Raw genomic sequence first — 19,664 nt, 5'->3', positions numbered from 1 at the left:
CACACACACACACACACACACACACACACACACACATACACACATGCGATAAGAGAGAAACACAAAAAGAGACGCAAGGTGGTACGGTGAGGAAACGTAAGGGAGGCGTATGTAACAACTGAACTGCGTATGGGAGAGGCAGTGGTGCGTTTCTTTGGGGTAATATTTATAATTGATGTCTCTCGCGCGGATCTCGGCGGATCCGGCAGCGACGACCGGTCGGTTCCCCGGAACGGCTTCGGGGCGCGTCGGAGCGGTCGTCCTCGTCGCGAGAGAGGAAGAAAGGGGTGACCCCCGATTCCTCTCAACCACGATGCCGACCCCTCCCCCCATTCTCGTTATCAACCGTGAATGGACCCTCCACTCCGCGTTCCTCCTCTCGCCCCGTACCTCCTCTCTCTCCTACACTCTTTCTCTCGGTCCCTCCCCCCTCGTTCTGTGAGCTCCCTGCTCTCTTTGCGAGCGATCGACGGCCACGGGGAGACGACGGGCGCGGGAGGGTGGCGAAGACGTCGTCGTCGTCGTCGTCGGCGTACTCGTAGTGGTAGTAGGCGTCGCTACTGACGACGCAGCGGCGTCGTCTCTAAACGGCAGTCTCGGTGTGACTGTGACTCGAGAGCCTCTCGACGTCAATCTCCGGTATGGTGAGCTCGTCCGGTATGTTGTCGGCGTACTCGATGCTGCTCGTCTGCGAGAGTCGTTTGCTCAGGGACGACTGCTTCCTCAGTACCTCCGCCAGGGTGGTGCTGCTGTGCTCGCCGTAGCGCGTATCTAGGCCCTGCCGAAATGCGTTCACTACGCGAATCTGCAAATTGGAAAGCCGGTACCGGTCGGATCAGTCTGGTCTCATGGGGGAGGGGGGGTTGGGACGATCGGCACCGCCGGCGACGGCGACAGCGACGGCGACGGCGGCGGCGGTCGCCGATTATGATGATGATGAATGAGAGGCACACGCAACAGCAAGTTGCAGGCTGCCGACACACGCACTCGAAGATAGAGAGAAAACGTTCAGGCGAGATTCATAACGCCGCGACACACACACTGTGTATATATGTGCGCGCATATGTGTGTGCGTGGGTGTTTGCGCACATATATGCACAATGGATACGTATAAGATGAGGACTGTCCGCAAGACTGTCGCCCTTACGTCTTACCCGAATGCGTCCTCTATCACTTTGGAGTCGACATTCTTTCCCCGAGAATTTTGATCACGAGATCAGCTCCTGTCTGAAATTAAGTTTTCGCTATCGTTCAATTATCTCTTAGAGTTTTAGGGAGAGAAAAGTCGACTCCAAGCACGTCGAGGTGGCTTCCGTTAAAGGATAACGCGCCAGTCTTGGGAGATCCTATACAGATATTTATATTTATAGCAACGGCGGGGGAATGGAATCGGAGGATGAATCGCGTCTAGAATGAAAAATTCGCTTACCGGACTCACCTTTAAGTTAATTCAGCCCGCACTAATTAACTTTCCAGTTTGTTGAATTCTTATTCAGATCAGATTTAGTCCAATCAGCGTTTTTTCTTTTCTTTGTTTTTCTTTCTTTTGCTATTTTACCCGATTCACCATGAGACCCCCATTCGCTTTGCATCCCGCCATTTAAGATACGTAAATACGTAGAAACAAGACAGAAAGCAGCGATTGGCACAAGATATTACAGAACTAGCGGGGCTTTTTTGGAATCGCCCTGCGGAACAAGGCATTGTTAGAACACAAAGTTCGGAGCAGCTGCGTCGGTATGGCTGATAGGAGAGAGTGAGGTTCGTAAGGGCTGCGTGTTCGTGAGGATCTTAGCGATTTTCGGCATACTTACTTCGAGAGAGTGAAAGAGAGGGGGAGGAGAGACCGATATTCCCCCTCGTGATTCTCCGATCGTGTGTGAAAGGCGCTGAAGATTAACTTAACATATTGAGGACGGGCGTGTCTTTTCCGTTAAGCAATAGCGAGATTAAGCTCGCTATTGCTATTTTTATGCGCTTACACGAATGTCCCGTAAAAAAATATAACTGATTGTTATAACAAAAATTGATTCCCGCTTCTCTCATTTAGAGATTTAAAATATATAAAATATCTATCCCCGTCCGCAAAATGTTAAGTCTGCGAGACACTGTATATCACTCTCCTAGCTTCAATTTTGATAACTCAAGACATCCTGTGGAGCTTCGCAAATGTGGGAATCAATGATGGTCGATCTATCCTTAGCGAGAATTTCAAAGCGATTGTCGAGTAATTAAATTTGGAAATCTTTCAATCCATCCTGCGTCAACTGCGTACTAATTACTCGACGATCGAGAAAAACCAAGTGCCCCTACAATATTTTTTTTAAACAATAAACACCAGGTAAGAGAACGTCCAAAAGAATTTACTTCAATTAGTTTACGGCACTTCGTTGGTCGATTAAATCAATCGTTGAAATTTTCGCCAAGGAGAAATCGACCTTGAACTCGTCGAGGAAAATACATTCCTATTGCCGATTACCACTTTTGCAGACTCGTCCCGAGTAACGTTCGCTGATCGTTCCGCTTTTACTCGAGTACCTCGCAATTCGGATGAACGAATGCGGCCTGCAAAGAGATGCACCGTGTGTACCGACGTCGCCGCTCTGCAACTGTGCTTGCAACTTGCCGCGCAACACCGCATGCATCCATCGACACTATAGTCATCTCAGAGAGACTAAAAAAAAGTTCGACGGAAAAAAAAGGATATATTCACACTCGACTCTCGGCAATCTATTTCTGCGTGTTGCCGACGGCTTGAGAAACTGCGGAAGCTGCTGCCAGCACTCGAGTTCGAGACGAGTGAGAAAGGAAAAGAAAGACAGAAAAAAAAAAGAAAAACGATTGCGCCCTTTTCTATAATGCGATAATATATATAATGCGAATACGCGACAGATCGCCAAGCTGAATTTACGCGGCTGGTCACATGCGCGGCCATAATAATTTACAGTCCATCACGGCGATCGAGAAGCGTCGCGTGTGCGATCCGCGTCGCGCAATCCGGCGACGGATTCCCAGCGTCCGAAGAATCGATTTTCCTCGAAGTTACGGTCACGTAGCAAACATTTTCGTGCAAAAATTTGTGACGCAAACGCGCAGATATATTGAGTTGAGAGAAACGAAAAATTAAAAGCTGCAGTAACAGCGCAGAAATCTTTACAATCGTCAACTTCAAGTTGCCTCCAAAGAAATTGATATTCATGCACGATAAATTTTAACCGATTGCTTTTTTACGTATTCACAATTATCATCGAGATATAACGGAAATTACTTCGAGAAAGTCGTCGCCGAGGCTGGTCATAGCGCCGAAGAACGCGGGACGGATCAATGCGCGACAATTTTTGTGCGGTCATACAGAGTGCGTCTTCTGTTTCTCTCGCAGCTTCGGAGAAGCCTTAACGATTGAGAGAAAGGAGAAAGAGAAGAGGAAAGATAGAAAAGCGTCAAGATAAAGACAGAACAGATAGACAGATAGAGAAAGAGAAAGAGAGAGAGACAGACAGTAAGACAAAGAAAGCGAAAGGAGTGGAGAGCCAACAAGAGTAGAGTCTGGACTTCCACTTAATTAAGCAACGCGACACATAGAGGTATAGGAAAGCACGTTATGTTCACTTCTTCAGTAAAGCCGGCGAGAAGCCGGAAAATTCTTGAATCGAGAAATCCAATCATTATTCTTGCGTATTAAACCAATTTAACACGTCTACGTAACAAGTTTTTGTATATTTATAAAATTTATATTTACAAGTGTCTTAAAAAATTTTTAGTAGCATGGGCAGTCAGTTAATCTCGACGAGCTGAATTTTCAATGTCGCAAAATGCATCTTTCCTCGAATAAATGTAACATTGAGATCTTCATTCAACGGGATGATATCAGAAAATCTGAACCAATAATTTATCGCGACCAATGGTTGATCAGTGTTGCTTTTTCTATGCGGTAATTTTATTATATGTATATAAAAATTTTCTACTATACGGACGCGGCTGACAAACCATTTCACTTTTACGGCTGACCATAGCGAAGATTTTTCAACTGTGACCGACACGCGGCTTTTTTTACTTGCACGAACGCAACGCGCGCGGACAATTCTTCACCGCGACAGTGGAAAGCTCGTAAGCTGGTCAGACAAACACATCGTGGGGAATCATTAGGACGGTTTAGGACGCAAATTTAACGGTGACACGACGACGAGTGTATGATGCGAAACGCAGAAGATCGAATAAAAGCTCTTACCTCTTAGCTCCACCCTATGCATGTATGCACATTTATTTTCGCCGGTAAACGATAATGTCGCGAATTAATCGAGAATACGCCGTTCTAAGCGTGTGTCCTAAGCGACGCAGTGGAATGCTGCCAGACTCTGATGGAACGTGTCTCGTCTCTCTGTCGAGGACTCGTATCTGTTTATCCGATAAGACCCTCTATCTTCTTGCTGGGATTCCGAATCTCTACTCGCAAGCGCAACGAGGGGCACGACTCACCGTTCGACGGTCCATCCCGCGGCGGTCATTTCCTCTATCTCGAGGACCACGTGATATAAGCACGTGGTCGCCGAGACACGCGTTTCCTCCGTTTAACTAATCCTGGCAACATACGTCCGTGACGCCAGAAAGAAACAGGATGCACTCTGTATGGCGGTTCTTCATCGACGTTTCCATATACGTGTACGTGAGAGAGAAAGACAGAGAGAGTATGTACATAGCAGACCAGGCAGAATCATCACAGAGCAGAAAGGAGCTACGGCAAGCAGCGCGAGGAAAATATCGAGCATCACAGCAAGTAAGAGCAACACGTTAAGGCAGCCCGTATGTACAATACTATAGAGAAAAATAAAAAGAAAAAAAAAGAAAATGAAAGAAAAGAAAAAAGAGAAAGTGGAGCAGGATCTAGACTGCGATTAGCTTACATGCAAGTTCGCGTGCCCGGCAAACGTTATCTTCGTTAGAGTGAATTCGACTACCGTTTTTTTTCGAAGACGATTTTCCCAAAACAGCCGCCTTACGGTCGACAGCGGAGCGAGGGCGGGGGTTAAAACGGGAAACCCTCCGTTATCCCTTGCTTCCTTTCTTCCGTTCGTTTTCTCTTGAGTCCCCCCCCCCCCCCCCCCCCCCCCCCCCCCCCCCCCCCCGGGCTCGACGATCGCTGGATGGTGCACGCACGCACGTCACACGTGCGTGCTCTCGCACGTGTCTCTCGCCCGATTTAACGGGCACGCTATTAGATAGATTCGCTGACACACAACATTCAGAAGAGGGATACTTACGCGATGCGAAGGTTGTTATCACCGCGGCATTTCCGCGGCGGCAGCGGTGACGACGGCAGCAGCGGCGACGGCGACGGTGGCCCAGCTACAGACTCCCGAAGAGTTATACCTCGGACCCCCCTTGGGCCCGGGGCCCTCGGCACGCGCGCTAAATACGTATCTGCTCTCTTTTGTGTCTGGCTTGGAATAACATGCACGCTACGCCAAGTAATGCGCACTGCCGATTATACGTATCGCAACGGACGACGACTCTCTCGACGGAAAAAGGCGATATGTCGTTTCGAGTATCACGTGGATGGGTTTCCAGGACAGGGCGGTTAAGGAGAGAATGGGGGGAGAGAGAGAGAGAGAGAGAGAAAGAGAAACGGAAGAGCTGAGAGCGAGAAAGAAAGAGAAAAAGAAGGACAGAAAAAGAAGACGGAAATGGAGAGTACAGAAAGTGGCAGTTTCCGGATAGGATGAAATTTATTTGTTGTATCTTCCGTTTTGAAATTCGTTGACTCGTATATCCGGAAAAAACTACGTCGCATTGCCGGTTCAATGACTCGCGAATATCAATTGCTCCAACTTGTGGAAATCGTTTACAATTTCCGCTCGTCGAACATGGATGACATATTCACTTGCTGCGATAGCACAGAAGTGGAGCAAGCAAACCGTGTGATTTTGTCACCTTTCTCGTCGGACAAATTTTCGTCTCGTACGTTTTCCTTCGTATCTCTCCTGTCACGAGAGATTCGAATTTAGCTCGTGTTTCTCAGATCGTATTTTTTTTTTAGATCGTGGCGTTACCGGAAAGTCGATTGACCGATTGATCGGCAGCATAACAAACGTTCCATCGATCTTCGTCGAGTGTCTGAAGGGTCTTCTAGGGTAGAGGAGATACCGTAAAGGGAAAAATCATGAATTTATGTGAAAAGAAGACACTCCGGTGAAGAAGAAAAGAAAGAAATGCGTAGGATGTCCGCGCGGTCTCTCGTCGCTGGAGAACCTCACAGTTGCGATGAAATCTACTCGCCAACCACACAATTCGGTTATATTCATTAATTAATTACGCCTATTTTAATTTTGACAGAGATTTTGTAATGTAAGTGTTTTCTCAGCTCATGTAGCGATCGATTGGATCATATGGCGATGTAGAATTCAATCGAGAATCTTCTCGCTCGATTAAGTTGAAAGAACTAGATTAATATAACAAATCGAAACCAGAAATTAAGATTCTGAGTACGCTTCGGCGAGTTCATCTTTCGATGCTAATCGCAAAGAAACATCCTGCAATTTATAAACGAATTCTTCTGCGCGTCTGTAGCATCGAAATATGAATTCGGGACGAAGCCGATCTTAATTTCTGATTGTAAATACATATTTCTGCTAGGGATACACGTTGCGAGATATAACGTGACGCAATGTGTAAACTGCGCAAGCAAGCAAGGACATAGCTGCGTTCAATCGGGGTTTAATTCGCTTCACTCAAAGTTCGATAAGAATTGTTAAAAGAGTGGCAAAAGAGTTAATATCGGATAGGGGTCGAAGCTCTATGCGACGAACTGACATCGTCGCTCGCGACGCAAGATGCACAACGAAAGCAACGTGCAAGGTTCTCAGGCGATCGCAAATACGAGATACGCAGCCGCGGCCACAATGCAACACTATTACCGGCGTATCTGCACATATGCTACACACTTAATTTGCATAGCGACACGGTAAGCCAACAGTCAGGGTAGAAGCGAATGTCACACGCAATTCTTTTTTTTTTTTCTTTTTACAAACGCCACAGATTCGCGTGTAAGATTCGCATCGCTCTCTGGCATCGCGTCTCTGTCATGCAAAAGACGGTAAACGTGTGATCGGTATCTCGGTGTGATCGCGCGCAAGGAGACCTAAAACGCAAGTCATCCTAAATGCATAATATACATTAAATTAAAGATCAACTCGGCCTTTCCAGCGGGATCCGCGAGCGCCTCTCGTCGGCTTCACTCGACGCGGCGATTCCTTTTTTCAGGACCGAGGGTGCAGCGGAGGAAGCGAGAGGGAGGAGGGGGTCGTGAGAATAATTGCGCAAAATGCGGGTTCGTGATTTCGTGACAGGGATCGAGACCCATCGAGTTCTCGATTCTCGACGCAACGGACGCGGAGAAAAATTGTTCACGTTCGTGGTACCGCAGCGAGAATTGAGTTAAAGCGACAACGGTCTCGATCCCTGATGAACGATCCGAACGAGGACAAGGGGGGGCGGGGGGGTTGGGATGAAAGCAGAAGAGTGGAAATGAGAATACAGACACACGACGAGTACACGATGTAAAGTCACGATTACACAGGACACCGAGTTTTGCGGGGGTGAACGATAGTTCGGAATTTAGAACAACAGAGTAGGAAGTGACGGACTTGTACCACCAGAGGGCTGACTTGAGATTTGGCGAAAAGCATTCTAACGTCTTTAGTTAGCGTAATATGAAAAATCGTATAGGCTCATCAAGAGATCGCCCTCGTTCATTTTGGGAGATTCCTCGCGTGAAGAATCTCGCAATTTCAGCGGCGTCTTTGCGGCGGCAGTAGCTCTCTATGTGAGAAATAAATATAGAAAAAAAAAAAATAAATTATTGCCATATGCCAACGAAAGCCCCTACAAGCAACAATGGCGCAGAATATAGGCACGAAAATCGCTAATCCTTGCCGCGCTTTAAATATCGAACAAGCTTGGGACGTCAAGGATTAACACATGGACATGTACCTTTCCTTCGTACTGTCGTCGAGGGCAGGAAAGGCTGCCCGGTCCAGTAGTACAAGCCGTAATATTATCCTATTGTAGAACAGTATAAAGTAGAAAGCGGGAAGTATACGTAGAGATAGATAAACAGAAAAGATCACGACAGAGGGAAAGAAGAGAGAAGAAGAAGAGATCCGGAGAGGAGCGAGAGATGTAGAACGGGGTAAATTTGCAATTTCCAAGATCTCACTTTTAGGTACAAAGTGGACCTTACAAATTATCATACTCCGCTCTTGGATATTTGTTTTATGCAAAAGAAAGGAAAAGGAAAGAAGAGAAGGGTGAGATGAATAGGCAAAGGGAAGGAAGGAGAGAGACGATCGATAGAATAAGAAGCGTGTATAAGCAAAGGGATCAAAAGACAGCTGCGAGCGAGCAAACTGGCGAGTGACACAGAGAGCGAAAAGGAAGAGATCGAGACAGAAATAAAAAGAGAAAGAGAGAAAGTAAGAGATAGAGAGAAAGAGAAAGAAAAGATAGAGCAAGAGAGAGGAGCGCTTACAGCTTGGTCTGTCGAACTCTTGCTGTAGGGTACCGGTATCAAACGTTCCTGCAACTCGCCACCTATCACCTTCAAGAGTAAAGGATAACATAATGGTTACAACAGGGTGGAACGATCGGATCACGCGTAAACCACATCTTCAACCCTCAAGCGCCACACATTCGCTTCTCGCTTCGAATCGCTTCATTCTTTGCGACGCGGACGCGCGTTTAGTTCGAAACTCGAGTTGAACCAATCGATTAATTGTCAGCAGCAATATTGTCGCGTAAGAATTAATTATGAGGATACCAGGATATGTGTAACGAAATAATTTAAAAATATCTTGGCTCTCTCTCTCTCTCATGAATAATTAATTCTTACGCTAATATTGCGTGTCTAATTATTTTTTGTGAGATATATATCAATTATTTGTTATCGAATAGAGTAGCTTGAGAAATTTCAGAAATCTTTTTACGGATTCTCACAATTTTCTATCCAAATAATACATTTAGCAAATGCATATTATTTTAATACTAATAAATCTTAACTGGTACGATTTTATGTCAGATGGTCATTTTAAGATATTCATTCAGAATCGAATATAATAACATTAAATTATAATCTGCATATTTTTACATAGTTTATCGTAATGTAACAAATGTTATGCTACAAGGTATGCCTACAACTGTGTCCAAAATAAATATCTCGTACGTAATCTCGTAATTATTAATTAAATATAAATATATATTTATATTAGAATAAAATGTATATTTATATGTTTAAAATAAAATCTTTATTTATATTACTTATTTATATCACTTGTGTTACTTACGTCGCCGAAATATGGAAGTTATGAAATTCATATCTAAAAGTCTTATCTTTCTTTATTGTAATAATATCAAATCTTATATTTTATAAATCTTATAACTCTATATATTTTTCACAGCTGATTTCTTTTAGCTGTATTTTTCCGTACCAATATTTTCCATCGTACCAATTAAAGATCAACACAAAGTCCTTGCTCCGTCTGTTTCTCACGCGAAACGCGAGCTTGAGGGTTAAGGGTGACACATTCTCGTCGGTTTGTCTCATTGAAATGCTGATGTTTGCGCAAGTAATCAGTGTGGCTGTGAGAGTAGTCGGATTTGATTGATTGTGGTGTCGCGTCTTCTCACCGGTGTTAGGACTCTTCTCGCTCTTCTAAACGCGCGCTGTCAGTGAGACATTTCCTCGGTATTCCCGAAGGGCTCTCGTGAAAATCGCGCGATTCGCAATTTTAAAATTTCCACATAACGTAAATTAAATTAAGTTGTGTATCATTAATTATGGTTAATTATGTTGAGTGGTTTCTTATTCTTTCTTCTTTCTACCAGTTCGAACCGCGCATCTAATCCGTTCGATCGGAAGCTGAGTTGGAGCCGATTGCACCACATTACCGCCCGAGAATCCCATTGCGATGTTCTGTATTTCGCTAATGATATCGTTGATGTTTAACAATTAACAGCGAACTAACTTCATCAGATGATTATTAACTCAATCTTTTTAATTAATAAAAGTTGTTAAAAAATAATAAAACAGCAAATTTGTAGGCAATTTTATCTATTTAAAAAAAGATCACATTTTATTTTGCGTGCTATTATAATTGCACGATATAATTATTTCTTAAATAATTAGTAAGATGAGAGACAAATGTCAGAATATTACCGCATTAATCCTGATTCGATCCAATCACCATCTCTCATTCACCTCGTTTTCTAAATTACTACACTACGGATAGAATTGTAATCTGGACGGAGATAGAGAGAAACTCGTCAAATCGGGATTGATTTTTAAAGTTTGTCGGTGCAATTCGGCCTCGGTGATAAGGGACAAAGTATGAGCGAGAGTGCCGTGCCAAAGTGAATCAATGTACAGACAGACAAGCGTAGAGAGATATACAGAGAGTCGGTATAAGTCCGGGAGCAGATGGAATTACGAAGAAAAGATGTGCACAAAGTTAGTTGTTGCGTGATCGTTCAGAGTACAAGACGAGACCGATAATTTATTCGTTGAATATATTCCATCGAAATCAGGCGACAGGATCCGCAACGTTTGACGTCTGTTGAAATGCAATGCGCAAATAAAACAATTTTGATCCGATTTTTTCGCAATCTGTGCTAATTCATATACAAATATTAGCATATTAAGTTACTTAGTCGTGATTACTTTGTTCCTAAAGATTATCAAAATTATTCATAATATAAAATATTTTTGCTTAATTATTAATTAGTATCTCTGAGAAAGAAATTTTTATCTATTCGTAGAAATTAGAAAAGATAATAATAAGAAATAGACGACAATTAAATTTCGATCCGAAGGCATTGCATTTCGACGAACGTCTTAGACTGCAATAGAAAGCAACGAAGACAGGAAGTTACATAATGATAATGAAAAAAGTAACCATCTCTGTCGTTACCCGTCATTGTGCATTAGACACGTCAATGAGAGGCATCATCGAGAAGATCATGTGCGTATATAGTAGTCATGGTGTGATGTAGATTTGAGAGAAAGAGAGAAAGAGACAATTAGCAGAGATATTGTTGGAGATGTGAAGCTGAAGAGTAACAGAGATCGCCGTTGGTCGATCGATCGAAGGCTCGACGTGGATCGCACTCGACTGCGACATTCTGTTGTATTTGTTTCACGTATGTCGCAAGGTGGAGAATCAATATTAATAATACATAGATCGCGGTTGATCTCCATAGTCGCAGATTTTTATTCGCGAAGCGATACGTGTCGTCGCGCGGATTAATCGAGCGTATCCTATTCCGAAGAAGATCCGAAACTGTAGATCTACGGTCCCCGCGTAGATTCTCCTCGCAATATGCAGTACGCTTTTTCGATCGCTATATCTTCCAGCTGGCCTGAACGTCAAAAGCGGTCGATCGGAAAAAGAGCATGCGTCGTCCGGGGAGGATGTTACAAACGAATCGTCAAAACGAAAGCGTTTCGACGATCGAGCAGAAGGAGGATTTGAATCGCGAGTAACGAGGGAAAGAGGAGAAAGATGGGACATGATTCGATAATCAGTTTGGGTCATGAGAGACAGAAAAAGACAGAGACAGAAAGAAACAGAGACAGAGAGAGAAAGAGAGAGAGAGAGATTGATTCAGCAACAAGCCAAGCGTGGAAAAGATTTAGTATCGCTTTATTGACCATCATCGATCATTGTGCAGCTTTTTTGTTTTCGTGAATACGTAATTATAAGTCGAGAGAGAAAAAGTTTTCGCGGGACCAGTGGCCTGCGGTCCCCTATCTCGCATACACACGTTTTATTCTCTTTCCCTTCTCTTCCGTTTTCTACCGATTCGCACTTGAAAAAAATCCACCGTGTTCTTTTTTTCTTCTTCTTCTTCTTACTCTTTACTTTTATCTCCTCTTTTAATTGGCGTCGCGCAGGAGAGACTAAAAGCGATTCATACGATTCATCGAAGATGCAGTTCGATGTAGCTCGCCTGCTTTTAGAAGCGGAGGGGGTGGTAAACGATGATAATACAAGAAAAGAGAGGAAAAGGGAACGAGGAAGAAGGCGAACGAGTGTATAAGAGAAATTCCGCAGATACCACCCTCTCCGCTGGTCTCCTTTTATCGGACTTGTTATTTGATTAACGTTGTCTTAAACTTTATTTTATATAACAATAATAATAATTAATAATAGTAATAATAATAATATATATATATTCCCTATGCATATCGTTAAATTGATATTCAACTATACATATTTATAATATATTATATATATATAATATACATATATATATATATACATATATATATATATATATATATATATATATATATATATATATATTCTCTTAGAGTTCCTCGGTAACAGGCTACTATTATGCGTCGATATTAAAAATCAGAATGTCTTCTCTCGTTTGCTACAAATCGCGATATTCGATACGGATCCACAGCCTTTGTGCGGACCTATTATAAGTTTTACAAGACGCGTGCGTGGCTTATCGCGAGCCGTGATACGTACGGATTATTACGCACTCGCGCGCGAAGCGACGCCAATTGTGATTGTGAATGAGATTCTTCGTTATCGCACCGGCCAAAGGGGAGCCGACATTGTATCGGGGGTCCGCAGGGATCTCGCCGGTAATAGAGACCGGCGGATCCATGTTCGAATACACAGATCGCGTCGCTTTGCGGCGCGTTTGGGCTCCGTAAGGCCCGTATTACGTTTTTCACGAGTGAATCCTTTGTCGGACACGTTACTTCTGCACTCCCATTTTACTCAGTACTTAGAAAAAAACCTTTGTCTTTCAGAGAATGCTCTTGTTAATTTTAGCTTAGATTGCCATATAGTGAATTTTAAAGAGGATGACATGAAATAGAGAATTCTGACAAAGAAAAAATAAAAATTAAAATTTCCAAAAATCTTGAAACCTCTAGATAATAGAAAGTTACAAAATCTGTTGGATAAATCGTGTAGGATTAAATTAAGTTACGGCGATGAGTACATCAGACCCCTTTCGGGGTTTCCGTAACTTCGTCAAGCCGATTAGCACGCGCGCCGCAAATTATTGCACGAGAAATGTAATACGGACCTTTTACGCGACTGCAAGAGCAAACGGAACTCTAAATCGATGCTACTGAAGTAATTGTGGAGTGGCATGCACCAAGATTCGATTTATGCGTCCACGTCATAAGGACCGCCCGCCGATGCGTCCGGGAAATTGTTCCTGAGACCGCTACCGAAAGCAGTATCTTTTCGATTCTTCTGAAATTTTAACAACTCGAACGAAGTCCCATCGTACGAATCTGAAGTCACGTATGTCCTATTACGTCGAAGAGATAATTTCTTCCTCGAAGATCATATCACGGTCAATATTCGATCTTTCAAGAGCGATTCCATTACCGAACATCGTCTTTGAATCTCGGAGATACTTTGATTACTCGGAGATGGATCTTCCCGTCCAACTTTCGTTCATTCCCGATCACTTCAAAATACGACTTCGCCTGCAATCAATCAATCATGTCACTGTAGCTTATGTTAATTGTACTATACGGTGCGTAGCTCTTAACTTTCAATTTCATCGCACGGATGATGATTGTCACATCGGTCCGTTCAACTCGGCAATTCATGTCTGTTCAGCGGGGGGCCCTTACGTCGCGTTATACAGGGGACAGCCGAAACGTCGCAACCAGGAGAAGACCTAACGACTAAGGGTTTTTTTTTTCACAGCTCCTTCTAGTTCTGAATTGTGTTTTGTATATCTTTTGTATCTTTATTTTTACTTTTCTCGACGTCGGTTAACGCGCTGGCAGTAGCAGACACATTTAAAATCAACGACGATTAGTCGAAGAAAACGTTTCTCGATTTGTCGAATTAAGTTACTGACTGTGGTTACAAAAAGAAAGAGGGAAAAAAAGGGAAGAATCCTCGGCAATCCCGCGTTCCGTCTTCCAGCGAACCTCGCGTATCTCTCGTCGATCCTCGACCGAGAGGCTGGAAAGAGGGATGAGGAGGGGAAGATAACTGTGACAATGGGATAATCGCAACACCGCGATATAATTTCCAACGTAAAAAATTGTCTGATCATACAATATTGAACAATCTAATCAGCAAATTGAAAAATATCGCGTAGTTACAATTATCCTAGTGTCAATTTGCCTTATCACGTAAAATAAATTACACTTGTAAAATAAATTCTTCCGCCTTTTGAGTGGCCTCGACGTCTCGAGGAAGACACGGTCAAAGAGACGGAGAAAACCGAGGAAGGAGCGACAGCGGGATAAATAAAGCAACGTAGATAACGAGATCCGACGATTTAAGTACATTCCAGACGGAGGATATTCCCCCCCTCGCGGGAAAATGAAACGTGACGAACCAGCGGAAATCGAGACCGACGTGAATTCCGTCGAATATTCCGACGCTATATATGAGAGGAAAATACATCTCGCGAGAGAACGAGAAAAATAGCGTCGGAATTTAAGCCTATCGGGATTGTCTCCATCATTCTGGGATCATCACGAGAACTCACGCGGTGGCGATTGCCTGGAATGCCGATCGACAACGAATTTTGGTCGACGCGTTTATTAGGGGAAGGCGCGCTCGCAGCCTCCCCGGGCACAGGGACGTCCTCGTCTTTTTAAGTTACAAGATTCATAAATAAAAGAGAATCGCGCGCGCGCGCGCGAGTTGAGTAAAATTAAATAACTTACATTACAATATCGAGAGCGAGAATGCTCCTCCGTCTCTCCGTCCGTAACGACATCGTCGTACGTCATCGTCGCGTATAATATTCATTCGCCGCTCGATCACACTCGACGCTCGGCAAAGAACATTGGTAACGAACCGTCTTATATATATAGTTCGCGGTTACACCATTAATTTCCTTCCTTATCGTACGTTCTGCTAGACAACTTTTTCTCTTACTTATTTCTCTTATTTCTTCTTTTTCACTCGAACGAGAGAAAGTGGGGACGGGATTCTCTGTCGGACGACGATTCCCAACGCTCTGAGCCCCCGCGGTTCGTCTCGAGCAGTCGAGAGAGAGAGATATACAGATAGATAGATAAAAAGAATGAAAGAGAGAGAGAGGAGAGAGAAAGAGAGAAAGAAAGAGATTGGGCCCTATTTGCCAGAATTATCCGGCGGAATTCGGTTCTTCGAGACAGACAAGAAGAGACACAGACAAAAGAAAAAGAGAAAGAGGCAGAGGGATATGAATGAATGCTCGAAGGTAGTCACAAAACAAGAGAGACACGCCGAGAAGAGGACTCGAGGCGAGGCTGGATGTATCGTGCAGCGGCCTATTTAGATAAGCACTATTATTTTCCTTGATAAAGATAAAAATGAGAAATAATGAGTTACTTCTATTTAGGATATTTGTTTTCTCTATGGCACATTTAGAAGCTGTAGATTAAGGATAATTTAAGATATTACAAATTAAACATTAATATATTTCTGAAATTTATAAGTTAAAAAAAATAGAATACATTTTTTAAAAATTAACTCCGATTAAAATTGGATGTTTCTTATCAAAATTTATGAGATTTTACATTCGGTTTTGCATTCTTAGATCTAATTGTTCTTGATTTTCTGCTTGAGGACCAGCGACACGTAGAACCAGGCCCGCTCGCGAGAATGACGGTGAAGCTGTGAAGATAGAAGAGATCGAGGCGTGATGGTGAAGATGTAAGTACATTCAGCCTCGAGTCGCGTATACGCGAGAAGATTCGTGGTAAATGGACACCTTCTCGGATACCTTTCGATTGTCGATCGCGAATCGAGCGATTACTGTCGCTCGAGCGACGCCGAAACGCGCGTCTATTATTCTCCCTTGGGCCGGGGGCGGAAGATAGTTTCTCTTCATTGTTAGTCGCGCTCGCGGAGGGCAGTTAGAAGTGTTAGTCCGCGAGGAACTAATTTATCTCTGTCGAGGTAGATTGTCGTCGGTGACGTCATCGTCGTCCTTGACGATCCAATGGATCGTCATCGGTCACATCGCGCAATCATCGAAAGAACAGACACATTCACATTCAATCCCAAACAGGCAAGCAAACGAGTGACGGGTGATCACTGCTGACCGTCAAATTGGCGAACGTTCAAGTAAAGAGACTTCCAAAAGAAAGAAATATTATATACGAGTATTATATCGATTCTGTTGTTAGTTTTTCCGGTCACATAATTAATTTAGAAAGAAATATTTTATCTTTAATATATTCGCGCGAGATATACGATAAAATTTGTTAATAGTATACTCTTATCGTTCAACTAAAAATAGTCTTTTGTTGTAAAGTGGAAGTTGGAAAGAGTTGGAAATTTTCTTAGATTTTTTTTCTGTAAGATAAAGACTTAAGTAGAAGTTAACTTTTAGTCATTTTGTCACCAATTATTGGTCAGTAGTATAAGACAAGTAGATAAATAAGTAAACGGTTGTACGAGGTCGGTTGATAAGCGGACAAGCACTTAAGCGCCGTCTACGTTTGTCAAGTATACGGATAAAATACTATTTTCATGTACAGACATACAACCGTCATCCTTCCGAGATAATCGATTTGGTCGTTTATATTTAATATCAGACTTTACACGGGCTGCGACAGTTTGCTGTTCGTTGCCATTTTTCAACGAAACATATAAAATCTTTATCTAGACTCTCTTAAAACTCTCAAAAAAGTGAATATCCGGTTTGTTAATATCTTGTGGTAGCATTTGGGAATATTTTTCTACTTAATACGCTACTTGAGACAAAAATCTACCGTCAGGCTACGACGTAATAAAAGACATAATTAATTGCCACAGAGAGTAACTAGTTAAATAGTGTTAATTAGAAGTCTGAGAGTATTGTTTCGCAAGCTGCGTGGCAATTAGTAACACACCTCGCAGTTAGATTCCGCTTTCGCTTCTTTTTTACAGCTCGCACAGTCGCGTCGCAGCCCGTCGTTCAACGAACAATGAACTCCAGAACGCTACCCTATAAATGCGAAAATAGTACTTTCACCCGGTGAACACAGAGTCGGGGTACGGGAAAGAAGCAGTTGAAAGCGGGACCCCTGTATACTATCTGAGTGTATACAGCCTATGCACGAGAACGTGCCATTCGCAAACTATCGCGATATCCGCGGAAAAAAATCTCTTTTCGTTTCGACAACCAATTCCTTCCTTTTTTATCCTCTCCGAGTCACATTCGCGCCTTAAGTACAATTTTAGCAAGAGCTCGCGATTTGCGAATGTCGCGCCTTGTTCGTGTGTGTAGGCATATCCTCCAAATCGGCGCGTTTCGACCCCTTTGAGATCAGATCAGGTCCGCCGTCCCCGTTGAGCGAGTGGCAAAAAGTTTTTCGTCGAAGGGGCGGAGAAGGACGGCGGAAGAGAGAAAGAGTCAAGGGGGACAGAGAACTCGGCGACCGAAACGAGCAAGATCGTTCGGTAAGTACGCTCTCGGAAAAGAGATGGCGGAAATAGAGACGGATGATGACGTATCTTGAAAGCAGAGAAGAAGTAGATGGTGAACGCGTAAACGAGAGTGTGTCCATATCGTTTACGTGGACGTGGATGATACTGCCTTCTCTTTACCGATCGAATGAGACAAGGTCGCAGGATCGAGCGAGATCTCGCGAAACATACGAGAGCGAGAGATTACAGGGACAGAATATATACAAGTCCCTCTACATAGTAGAGAGAGAAGAACGAATTAGGGGATGAACAGATAGATTCGAAGCAAGAAATGGCGGGGAGGGAGGGCGATAAAGTTAAATGACAAAGCTCGCGAATCGACGACACTGAAACAAAATAGAGAAGATATGGAGAGGGATGGAAGGGGATGGAATGAAATACATAGAGAAGAGAGAAGAAATCTTTAGATGCTGGTCTCGTGCACGAGCTTAGTCAGCTCCGGTAGGACCAGGTTGTTGGAACTCAGAAGCAGGGAATTCCCGGTGTTGTCTCTATTGCTGCTCATCGGCGCCATATGGTTGGGACTCAGGGGCTGATTAAGGGCGTTACTAGAAGGGGATCTATTGTCGGTGATGGTATTGGTGATGGTGTAATGATGATTGTACGCGTTGGCCGGTCCGGTCACGGTCAGCAACAACGGCGAGGCGGGGCTGTTGAGGGACTGTTGCATCCTGGAGGGTCCTCTGTAGTTTGTCTCGTAATCCTGACTCATCATCGGCTCAGCACTCCTATTAGAGGACTTGTAGGCGACGTTCTGCGCGGTGGTGGTGGTGGTGTTTGTCGGGTCTTCGTCAATGTATGTGAAGTCAGAGAGTGGTCGGGGCCCGGTGTGGCTGCGTGAACTGCGCATACTGTGTAAGCTGTGTAAACTATGGACAGAGCGACGCTCCTCCAGATCTTCCAGAGTCGACTTGAACGCTCTGATTACTCGAAGCTGCAAAAACAGGGAAGGACGTTCTATCAGGAAGCGAGGAGGCAAGCCAGCAACACACAAGCACGCCGTATAATCGGTATTTTTTTCGCGCAGAGGTGTGTTACGGTGTGTCCCCCTTTTTATCTTTATTGAGTGTCCCCTGAGTGTCGGCGTACTCTGGTCTTGTCGTTGTTCTGGTAGCTGTAGTCGTGTTTCTATAATTATACAGATGCGTTTTTACTTTTATTTTAATTTTTTTTTTTTTTAGTAATCGCGAATGTTTATCTCTTCTTTTTCTTTTTGTCCGTGACGTGAGTTCCTTCGCCTGTCGACTTGGTTGCATTTCACCCGAATTCGTGAGCTAAATGGCGGGGGCAAACTGAGCTAAACGAAAGGGATATTTATTACGATACGTTGGGGGCATTCGATTCCCTTACGGTCTCGCTGTACCACCGAGTAGTGCAAGCTAGAGTTATACGGGTTATACTCAGTTACCGCCATCGCATGCGCAATCTACGTCAATTTTATGCGTACCTACCTACACACGGCGATTTGTGGGGTTTCGTGATGGAGTTCGTGATCATCGGATCGGGGGGCCAACACGACCGAATGCGGGCGACGCGCGGACGTCCTCGCAGATGAGAGAGCCTCCCTTCGTCACCATCGGACGAAGGTGCTAGGGACGCTAGTAACGAGCGTCATCATCCCTTGCGATCTAGAATTGGCCGGAAGCGATCGCGAACGAAAACATCGACTAAACAATTGTCGGGATATAGTAACAAATAGAGCAAAAAAGAGGAAAGTGTTCTTCGCTCTTATTTGCTTAATAATGTCCAACTTTAACAATATCGGTTGATGTTAACACTCGTTGCTGGATCTAATTCTAATTCATGCTTCTAGAAGAAGACAATAAATCACTTCAGCCAAATTTTAAGTCAACTTGATAAAGACAGTTTCAAATGAAACGAAATATAACGAAACATTCGTCAGAAATTCTTTTGCGTGAATCATCTTTTTTCATATTTTTAAGAAAATTACTATTACTAGAAGATTACTTCTGATCCCATTTACCTGACGTTGCTTAGGTATATGTTAACCGAAAAAATACACAATAAAAATAAGTGGAATTATTCGCGAAATGCAATTTAGTGTCAAATATCTTTTCCTTTGCGTCAGCAAGATTTTTATTAAGCTGCATGTCGTTTTTAACAATTTAAAAAGGTAATTCCTTTAATCGTAGTTCCTATTATGACTAAAAATTTGTATAGAGTGTATAAACGGTAACATCAATTCAGTGA

The 19,664-nt window shown here is 43.5% G+C and overlaps 1 protein-coding gene across 17 annotated transcripts in view; it reads right to left on the bottom strand.

The window, feature by feature from the left end:
* Window positions 1–6: 6 nt before the first annotated feature.
* Window positions 7–19,664, bottom strand: part of LOC112466762 (plasma membrane calcium-transporting ATPase 2) — a 71,643-nt gene continuing 51,985 nt past the window's right edge. For 9 of the 17 annotated variants that reach the window (XM_025035037.1, XM_025035036.1, XM_025035034.1 and 6 more), the window contains one exon: window positions 14,306–18,387. In XM_025035037.1, coding sequence (XP_024890805.1) covers window positions 17,857–18,387 — 531 coding nt within the window. In that variant the 3' untranslated portion in view covers window positions 14,306–17,856. Of the gene's footprint in view, window positions 806–7,986; window positions 8,056–8,524; window positions 8,594–11,663; window positions 13,511–14,305; window positions 18,388–19,664 lie in introns of those variants that run through there. The other 8 variants (XM_025035044.1, XM_025035046.1, XM_025035043.1 and 5 more) reach the window with 7 other exon arrangements.

Source organism: Temnothorax curvispinosus, unplaced genomic scaffold (assembly GCF_003070985.1).
Source record: "Temnothorax curvispinosus isolate PA1 unplaced genomic scaffold, ASM307098v1 QBEX01016545.1, whole genome shotgun sequence".
NCBI classification, from domain to species: Eukaryota; Metazoa; Arthropoda; class Insecta; order Hymenoptera; family Formicidae; genus Temnothorax; species Temnothorax curvispinosus.
This window is presented reverse-complemented; position numbering and strand designations above follow the sequence as displayed.